General features: G+C 35.3%; 1 protein-coding gene across 1 annotated transcript; it reads right to left on the bottom strand.

Moving 5' to 3' along the window:
* LOC132181414 (tyrosine aminotransferase-like) lies at window positions 1-8,639 on the bottom strand. Its single transcript, XM_059594621.1, has 7 exons — window positions 8,149-8,639; window positions 5,772-6,111; window positions 5,177-5,395; window positions 4,680-4,739; window positions 1,072-1,227; window positions 893-986; window positions 1-420 (listed from the first exon to the last, which is right to left on the bottom strand). The coding sequence occupies exons 1-7, from the start codon at window positions 8,415-8,417 to the stop codon at window positions 302-304; spliced, it is 1,257 nt and encodes a 418-aa protein (XP_059450604.1). The 5' UTR covers window positions 8,418-8,639; the 3' UTR covers window positions 1-301.
* Window positions 8,640-10,459: the final 1,820 nt, after the last annotated feature.

Raw genomic sequence — 10,459 nt, 5'->3', positions numbered from 1 at the left:
ATTTTTTATTAAAATAATCAAACATCATTGTACACATGGAGTTCAAAAACATGTAAGAACTCCTTTATGGTTCAAGGAAATCAAATAAAAGCATGGATCAACAACACAACAGTTGATTACACTTCACCAAAAATAACATAACATGATGGGATCAAGCAACAGGAAGTTGCAGATCACCACCCCTTCTTCATTATGTCTTGCTTGATTAGCAAGACTTCAAAGAGGGGATTTTATTAACAAACCCTATCACAATTATTATTTTCAACATTCATGGGAACCACCATGAGAAACTAGCCTGAGCTTATTGTTTCTTGGCATGCCTTTCGCAGAAGGCCTTAATCCTCCCTAAGCCATCTTCAAGATCTGAAGGGTCGATTGCAAAAGTGATGCGCAGCCAATTTTTCATCCCAACAGCCAACCCTGGAGGAGGAAAAATCCAAAGAAAATATAACTTCCAGACTATCAACAACCAAATCATTCCCCCACAAAATGTTATGGGTGGGTATACGGAGGAAACCCTAAAAGTGTTGCCCTAAACACCTTTTTGGGGCCACCATTGTAAGTTCACCCTAAATGCTCATACCCTGATGATAGTTTTAAATGCATGTTATTAGAGACCAAGACCCCTTCTTTTTCTTTTTCTTTTTAAGAAAAAATAATAATAATAAAAAGACCAAGATCTTTCACCACAAGCCTAATTCTCAGATTTTCTCAACTAGTGGTAGAAAAACTATGGTACATCAGTTAAATTACCAAGCAGCTAAAAAGATACTAAGGTCAAACTTTTTTAGTTGAAAAACTAGCAAAAGGGAAGACTAGAATGTGTTGCAAATCTGAACTTGTAAATTGGGTTTTGTCTAGCTCAAGGAATCTTAAAGACCTCGTTGCATACCTGGTAAAACAATAACTGATTCCTCTTTAGCCAGCTTGAGACAGAATTCCATATCATCATTAATGTCTTCCAATAATGATAGGTTTAACTTGGCCTGTGACAAAATTTACAGTCAAAACATCTTCAATACATTTTATTTATCTGTGAGCACGAGTATGTCAAACATTTGATGCCCTTACCATCACAAACATGGATCCTTCAGGTTTATTTGGACAAGTAATGCAGGGGATCTCCTCAATTCTATCATAGCAGATGCCTGCAGCCTCCCTTAGGATGTCAATAACCTTTGAGAAGAAATCTTCGCCAGTTTTTTCAAGGATATGAGGAACCGCTCCCTGATACATAAAGGCATTGCTACATTCAAAAGAAAGAAAAAAGGAATGCATGGATGATTACAGTATTTCTCTATTACTATGTCACAAGTTTGTCCAAATTATGTTTGATTAGTACACCAAGAAGCTGGTGCTCACACACAAAAACAACATGTATAATGCCCAAGAACACTATTGAAAATTATGCATTTTAGCAAAAAGAAGGGTAAAGGAGAAAAAGAGTTATGGAGCCAGGCTGGAAATCAAAACCGAAAGTGCAGGAAGCTTGATAAGTGTAGTGAACGGTGCGTGAGAGCGCATTGGGGATCCTCAATGTGAGTGGAATCTTCTCCGGTGATCAGAGGCCAGATATGCCCGGTATTTGTACTAATTTTGCTTGCTGTCCTTTTTTGGGATAACCCCTGCCATATTACCTTGTTAAGAAGTCTGTAGATCTCAAGTGGAACCAATAAGGTAAGGTGGAAGTATTCTCCTTGAAGAATAGCCTCTATATTTTTTGGTTCAATGATGAGATCACTTGTGATGCAGTCATGGAAGCTAAGATTTGGCATATTTCCAATAAGCCTTTAATCCTTAGAAAATGGCAGCCGGGAATGCAATTGTAGAAGATATATGTATCTTCCATTCCCCTGATTTGGATTTAACTAGTGCACTTGCCAATGGAGTTTTGGAGCCCTATATGTTTAAGCTATGTGGCTAGTAGTGTTGGCAATCCTCTCTATGCTGACTCGGTTACTGAAGAGCTGCAAAGATTGGGTTTTGCGCATGTATTGGTACAAGTCAATCTGAACTCGGCTTTTCCTAGAGAAGTTGAGCTTGACATGGGGGCAGGGGAAAGGATTGCCATTGGGATTGAATATCCATGGATACCCCCAAATGTAAAGCCTGTAACTTGTTTGGACATGTACCTTTTGCTTGTTGAAAGCAGGAAAAGAAAGTCCAGGCACAGAAGAGACAAGTGGTGGTGAGTAAACAAAAAATAAAAGTATATAAGTAGGTGGCTAAAGAGGATGGAAGTCGGAAGCTGACTTTTGATAAAACAATTGGGAAGGAAAGAATGTGTTAATTCTTTTGCTGCACCGACTAAAATGGCTGACAATGAGAGTTTTGAAGGGCGAGTTTGTGGGGAATAGAATAGAATACATAGACCTAATACAACTTTCTTGGAGATCTTTGAAGCCGCAGCGGGGAGATAGGTGTGGATGACAAAAATAAAGAAAGAGGTTTTTCTCCTACACTCATATGTTGATGGAAGTACTAGCTTGGAACATACGGGAGGTTGAAGGTAGCTATCATTTGTATATTGGAGACTAGAGTTAAGGAGGCGAATGCAAGAAGGATAATGGAGAATATTGCGCCTGGATGGGATGTCTTACACAACTATAATAGTCATTATCTTGGCCGAATATGGGATTGTTAGAATCCAGGTTTAGTTAATATATGTACTGTGCAGGAACATACTCAAGCCATTAGCTGTGAAATAACTAAGAGTAATGGTAAGTTGAACTGGTTCCACACATTTGTATATGGAGCAAATAAGGGGATTGAGAGAAGAGCACCAAGGCAGCATGAGTTTGATCAAAAACATGATTGGTAGAAGCCCTTGGATTATTTCAGGGGACTTTAATGTGGTTCAAAGTATACAAGAGAAATGGGGACATGGAAAGATGAGCTGATATAAATTTGAATTTGTGGACTGCATTCAAAAGCTGGAGATTGTTGATCTAGCTTATACAGGTTGCTTCTATACATGGAATAACAAGCACGTAGATGATTTACTAATTTTTTCTGCTGCAACCATTAAGTCTGCTCAATCTATTAAGGTTATTCTAGCTGAGTTTGCTGGTATCTCTGGTTTAATAGCCAATCTAAATAAAAGCTCTGTTTTCTGTTCAGGAGTTGATGACTTGGAGAAGAAAATTCTGGTTTCTTGTCTGCAGATGAAGGAAGCCAAGCTACTACCTGTGCGCTACTTGGGCGTTCCATAAATATATCTACAAAATTGACTGCTGCAGATTGTGGAGTTTTGGCGGAGAAAATTTTCAGCTTGAATTAATTCATGGCTGTCCAAAAAGCTCTCATTTGCTGGTAGACTGCAGTTGGTGTCTTCTGTTTTGTTTAGTGTCCAAGTGTACTGGTCCTCCATTTTTATCCTACCCAAGAAGATCATTAGTCTGTTGGAACAGAAACACAACAGATTTCTATGGTCACGTACCGATGCTACTAAATCAAGAGCTAAGGTTGCTTGGAACTTGATTTGTGTACCAAAAAAGGAAGGGGGCTTGGGGATTAAAAGGTTGTAAGATTGGAACAAGGCGGCAATGATGAGGCACGTATGGAATCTTTTTGCAAGAGAAGGTTCATTGTGGGTTGGATACTTGCATGGATAAAAGAATACATGCTAAAAGACAAGAGCTTTTGGTTGGTAAAAATACCACAAGTTTGCTCTTGGAGTTGGAGAAAATTATTGAAGATGTGTGAAGTTGCAAGTTCAAGATTCAAGGTTGGAGATGGAAATGACATTTATATGTGGCTTGATCTATGGCATCCAAATGGGGTCTTATAAGAAGTATATGGACATTGGATTGTCTATGAGTAGATGCATTATATATCTATGGCATCCAAATGGGGATTTTTAGTATAGCTTTTGTAATAGGGTCTGGAAGGAGTGTTTGAGTGGATGCATTATACATTAGACATGGAAATCAAGTGCAAACCGAAGAAAAATCATCCAGAAGATTAGATGGGAAGTTAGAATGAGAATATTAGCTAAAGGTAGATTTAAGAGAAGCAGAGAAACTGAAGCTTTGCGTAGTAGCTGGGGTCTGTCAGAAAGGATTTTTGAAATTTAGAACTTTCCTTGTTTTTGTAAAAATGAGAATTCAGTTGTAAATGTTACATAGGCGTCCTGTTTGTAGACAACACAGGAGGTTGTTTTACAATGTAAATGTGTTTTCATTGAGGAGCTGCTAATATGCAGCTGGTTTCCAGTTTTTTAAAACCTGGAAGTGTTGTAAACTTTGAATTTTCTTTAGTAAAAATACTCAATCATCCAAAAAAAGAAGAAAAAGAAGCTCCTGCTCAGTATCTTGGGGACCCAAAAGGGATATCATGTTAGTATGCTAAGGATTGGGAGTAGAAGCCAATAGAATCTTCTTTTTCTTCTCTTTTTTTGAGCCACTGAGGTGTCTGGGCAGCTAATTAGCAGCACTAAGTAAATATCAGAATAAATTCTTGAAAGTTGCCACTTAGTTAATGGTGGGGCTTTCCAAGTCAATTTTCTAGTCTGCTATTGAAGGAAATTCTTCTAATAAATTTTCTCTAACAAGAACTCAGGATAAAAATACATAGTTAAGTTCTAAATGTGCTTGAAAGAGGAAAAAATGTTGCAATCTTTTAAAATGATATATTTCTTTTTCTTTAAATTCTTTAAAAAAGAATCGCTATTTATAAACCTGAATGAATGTTGGTGGATCAGATGCCATATTGAGACAGCCCGTAATACATTCCACAACCTGAGAGAAAAAGAAACGAATGTGAGAATACTATATGTGTTATGTTATTCATATAAAATTGTAAAATAATGCAGAAGAACCATTATCATTTTTTTCTTATGTGCTGTGTGCATAGACAAGCAAGCTTAACACACTTAGGGCCTGTTTGGGTGTGCGTTTGAGAGACCTAAAAGTGCGTTTAACGTACTCAAAAAGTCCGTTTGAAGAAAAAAATACATGTTTGATAAAAAAATTGAAAGCATTTTTAAGGGTCTACAAAACCTAAAAATGGTCAAAATGCACTTTTTGCAAAAGCTTAAAAATGAAGCTTTTGCTAAAAAGTGCTTTTTGACTTAAAAGCTCTATTTTTAAAACGTAATCCCAAATAGGCTCACACTCAAACACACACACATATATATATATATATATATAGAGAGAGAGAGAGAGAGAAAGAAGACCCCCAATTTACGAAGGATGCCATTAGGATCAGTTGTCACAAGCCAACCAAGTCGCCAACCTGGTAGGATATATCTCTTTGATATAGACCCTAGTGTGATAACAGGCACAATTGATCCAAATACTCCCATCGGCACAAACGGTTTACTTCCGAAAGTGAGATGGTGATAAACTTCATCTGCAACAACCAGAATGCGCAGCTTTCTTGCTGTCTCTGCAATCTAATATTCAGAAAAATCAACCACCACCAACATTAAAACAACCATCTAATTACAAAAAGTTTGAACTTCCGAAAATTCATGATTATTACTGTCAAAATTTATGATGAACAATAAAATATGGAGAGAAAAACGAAAGTAGAAAGAGAGAAAAGACACAAGGTATTTTGGGCTAGTCTACATCTACTGTGAATTGTCCTAAGGACTACATTATGATCTCACTAACTTTATCGATGTTTACAATACAAAGATCCTTATTTATAGGAAAAATGTAGTAAAAATGTAGTATGTGAGGGAATATTAGTATAGTAATCAAATTTCAATCAATTTTATAAAGAAAAGAAAAAAATAAGAAACAGAAAAAGAAGGTAAAACCTACCTTCTTCAAATGTTGGTGTGTATAGACACTTCCACAAGGATTTCCAGGGTTTAAGATGACTATGGCAACAGTATTCTCATCAGCAAGCGCTTCAACGCTCTGAAGATCAACCTCCCAACCCTTTTCTGGGTTAAGATCAAAATGACGAACTTCAAGACGTTTAGATGCAGCAAATGCCTCATAGAAAGGGTAGTAGGGTCTTGGAAACAGAATGTTGGCACCCGGGCGATCAAGGACTGTCAGTACTATTTCAATCGCTTGTTTGCATCCAGTTGTGAGATAAACATCATCCGGCGATAACGCATATGGAAGATCACGAGACAGATAATCTGCTATGGCCCTATTATAAATATATTCAAGCATCAAATCCAATTAGATTGACAGAATATGATGACCATTTGAGTAGTTCACAGCATTTATATGATAATGACAGTTTCAAAAATGTGCATTGTTTTTTATATTCCGTTTTTTTTTTTTTTCAAAGGGAAATAAGTGAACTTGATCATCTTGTTGATGGTGGGCACAAAAAAGGCTAACCATCAACTTCTGTCAAAAAGCTGTCTACACTGCAATAGGGAACTTTTCTTTCTGGATGGATAAATATTACTAAAAGGAAAAGGAAGGAAAAAAAAAAAAAAAAACGAGAGAGAGAATACCTTAAGAAAGCAAGGGGAAATAGCATAGCAGAAAGAAAAAATTACCACCCTGAGAATACAACTAGCCAGGCAAAGAAACAGAACAAGGAGCCAAACAACACAGTAGAAAAACTACCACCCTGGGAAAACAATCAGCCTAGCACAGATAACGATCATCTAATTACATTATCAGAAAAACCACAGGACCAATAGGAAACTATCATGATATGCTTTTCATAGGTAACATGGATCCAAATTCAGAATGATTTCTTCAAAAAACACATAATCACCATATTATAAGAGAAATTAGTTTAGAAACAAAAGCCTGCAAATTGGATATTCATTTCTTCACATAATTTTACACTTAAATAAGAAGAAGAGCTAGAAGTAGGAAATTGTTTTCTTTCTTACAAGAAGTTAGAGATCTTTTTTCTTCTACCTTCATTTCTGATTGAAAAATGACTACACTATTTGTTAGAATAGTTTTCATTGTCTCAAACACCACAAATTTGTATTTGCGAATGAGAGAAAATGTAAGCAATGAAGTGTGTCGGGGGTGCCGGCATGGAATAACTCTAATGCTTAAGTCAATAAGTATTTAGGAGATGGGAATTGTGAAGTACGAGTCCCAAAAGTCCTTTTTATCCGAGCATAATTTACCTTTTATAGTAGTTCTCATGCGACTGTTTCCATGCTTTAATTCCACTTCAACGTGTAATTAACCTCATGCTGACCTTGATTGAAGCACAATTTATCCTCTAAATTACAAGTGTATCTTACATCGTGACTTGAATAGTTGTTATTTTCCTTATAGCACAATAATAACATGGGAGCTGATTTCCTACTTTGCACGGGAGAAGTTAAATACTCTTCTCTTATCCCACTCTCATAAATGTAAGTTAATGCAGCAATACCCATCAACCAATAGATTTTTTTTTTTTTTTTTTTTTTTTTTAATAAAGGTTGATCCAAGAGCTAATGCATTGTTGCATCAGCCCAATAGTACAAGAATGAGATCGGAGAATAAGTAGTATTACTCTTTTACATGTGGGATGAACCCGGGTTAATATATATGTTAATTATAGGCCTTAGGGTATAGAGAGCAGTGATATACATCACACGGACAGTCATGCACGCCCATGTTTAATTTGTTTTTATAATTAAAATATTAAAATATAATATTTTAATTATATTTTATAATTAAATCACGTCGGTGTGCATAACAGTGCATGTATGCCCGTGTAATGTATATCACTGCTTATATATATATATATATATATATATATTGGCTCCAACGAAGACTATATATAAACGTGCTAGCTATTATCCCAATACGTCCTTTTCCATAAAAATAAGTTTGAACCAGAATATTGTCTTCGTTGGAGCCAAACTAGGGGAGATTAAGCGTACTATCTAATTATATAAAGTGGCAGGACCATATTATATATTTTTTTGCTTTTTAATTTTCAGATATTTGTCTTTTTTAGAAGTTTTAGGAATATTTTCGTTTTTTAAACAAAATGGAGTTCATTATAATTTTGTGATAGTTTAAGAGAATATTTTGAAGGGCACGTATAGTTTTCCAAGAAAAATAGCCAAGTACATTAAAATAAGACACAGTAACACGTCACCAAAGAAAAAAAAAAAAATCTAGAGAAGATGAACTTTGAGGATCAACGAAAAGCCATAGAAAGGAGATAAAAACAGAGGCATGATATCTCATACTAAAACGTAGAAATTACCTCCTTGCCGGCAGAATCCCAACCGTCGGCGCGTAGCCATTATACTTAGCCGAGCGGACAGCGTCCACAATGGCGTCTTCCGCTGCAGTGGCTGCTCGAAAGGACGGAAACGCCGAGGGGTCGCCGTGTCCGAGAGGCACGGTTGGCCTTGGATCATCTTTGTCAAGATTCTCCATTAGCTTCGTCAGAGTTCCTCGGATGGTGGTTCCCGACGCCAAGTTCAGTTCTTCGTTCCCACGAAAACCCCATCTCGCCGACCCGTTTTCCATCTTCTGGGTTCGTTTTGCTGTGGTGGGGGAATCAGCTGGTTGAGTTTGATCGTCGGGATTTTATTAATATAAGTAGCCATTTCTTGACCAGCAAGCTCTCGAACCGGTGAGCAAGATTCTTCCTTATATATTAAACAATCATAGCATTTTCAGCGGCTTCTTTGTCATTTTTCTTACATTTAAGAATTCAAACTACTTTTTGTTTCCTTACGTTAAAAAACACCCCAATAATTTTCTTTAATCATTCTCTATATCATTAAAATATTTTTTTTTTTTAATTTTATTATATATATGAAAGAAAAGATGAGAGAGAATTATGAAACAGGACTCATGAAAGAAAAGATGAGAGAGGAGAGAGAATATTTTTTTTTATTTTAATAATCATAAGGATTGCAATAGTAGAACCCAAAATATTGGGTTCCACTATAGCAATCCTAATGTTTATGATTCATTTAAGAAGTCTGCGATTTTTTAAAATTTTTTGAACATATTCCCTAAACTTACAAAGGACACAAATCTTTCTCCGATTAGTCCGGATGAAATATTCTTCGACCCATTTAAAATAGTGTCATTTTTTCTTTTCTTTTTTTTATGTCTGCACAAGAGGGGAAGAGAGATTCGAACTAATAATCTATGCTTCATGAGGCGTGGTTCTAGCCAATTGAGATAGCTCTTGAAAACAATAATGTCAAGTATCTATAAACATTCAAAACACACATCAAATTTAGTTTAAGTTAGTAAACTGCTATTAATGATATTAATGTGCACATTAAATTCTTAACGTCATTAATAACAGTTTACTAACTTATACTAAATTTTAGGATCCGTGGACTAGAGGGTATTTAGTTCATGGCTTAGGATTTCTTAGCATCACAAATATGTCACGTGTCCTGTTAATAAAAATTAAAAAAATATTAATTAAAACTTAAAAAATAAATAAAAAATAAATTAAATTAAATTAAAAATAATTAAAAATAATAAATAAAATTTTTTTTAAAAAAAAAAAAGATGGTGGCCTCAGGTTGGACTTGGTCGGTCTGGGGTGGCTTTGGTCCTTGGGAGTGTTCCGGCCACCTCCAAGGGCCAAAATGAAATATATATAGGGTTGCTCTCAAGCCACCCCCATCTAAAATAGAGTGGTCTGGCCACTCTCTATGGTCAAGATGGGGTGGCCAGCCATCCCTTATTTTTTTATTAATTTTTTTTTTTTAATTTGAAATTTTTTTTTTTTTTTGTAGTAGGATAGGTGTTCTATTTGTGACTCTAGTATTTCTAAGAAGAAATCTCAGCCCGAATATTCTCCAGTCAATTATGAATTAGAGAAGATCCTATTTCCAACATTATAGTGATTTTATTAATGATAAAATATTGTAAAATTAATGTTTTACACCATGGCATTGTCCTTTTATATTTTTCTTTATGGGGTCTATTTGCGTCCTCAAGTTTCAGGCTGCCCACACCCTCTCGGGCATGTGGGCCTTATAAAGGCCCTCGCCTTTGTCTAAATTACAAACAATTACACAAATCTCAATTCCACCCTTGAATGCCTGTTATTTTTTATTTTTTATTTTTTTCTCTCTCTCTGTCTCTTCAACTCCTCTTAGCCATCTCTTTTTCTCTTCCTTGCAACTCCTCAAATTATATGAAAATATATGATCATTATTAGTCAAAATGCGTGTATTTTAATTAAACATAATTTTTAGGTTAATTTTTTTTAGTTGTTTTATATTAATATTTTTATGTTGTGAATAAATTTTATATTTATGGGTTAATATGATTGAATGAAACTATCATAAATATTTATTGATTTTCTGTACGAGATAAACGTTGGAAAATGTTTTACGCCAAAACAAACAGAGCCTAAAAATAATTATTTTATTACTAATCCCTACAAACGCTGATTAATTAATTCTTTTTCAAACATGACTAATAATAATAATAACTTGGAAAGGACAAAGAGGGAGAGATTTTATATGACCATGTTGTCAGTTTGTTTGATATTTAATAAGTCTTTCAAAAGAGGAAAAGGAAATATAAAAGAA

Source organism: Corylus avellana, chromosome ca5, assembly GCF_901000735.1.
Source record: "Corylus avellana chromosome ca5, CavTom2PMs-1.0".
NCBI lineage: Eukaryota > Viridiplantae > Streptophyta > Magnoliopsida > Fagales > Betulaceae > Corylus > Corylus avellana.
This window is presented reverse-complemented; position numbering and strand designations above follow the sequence as displayed.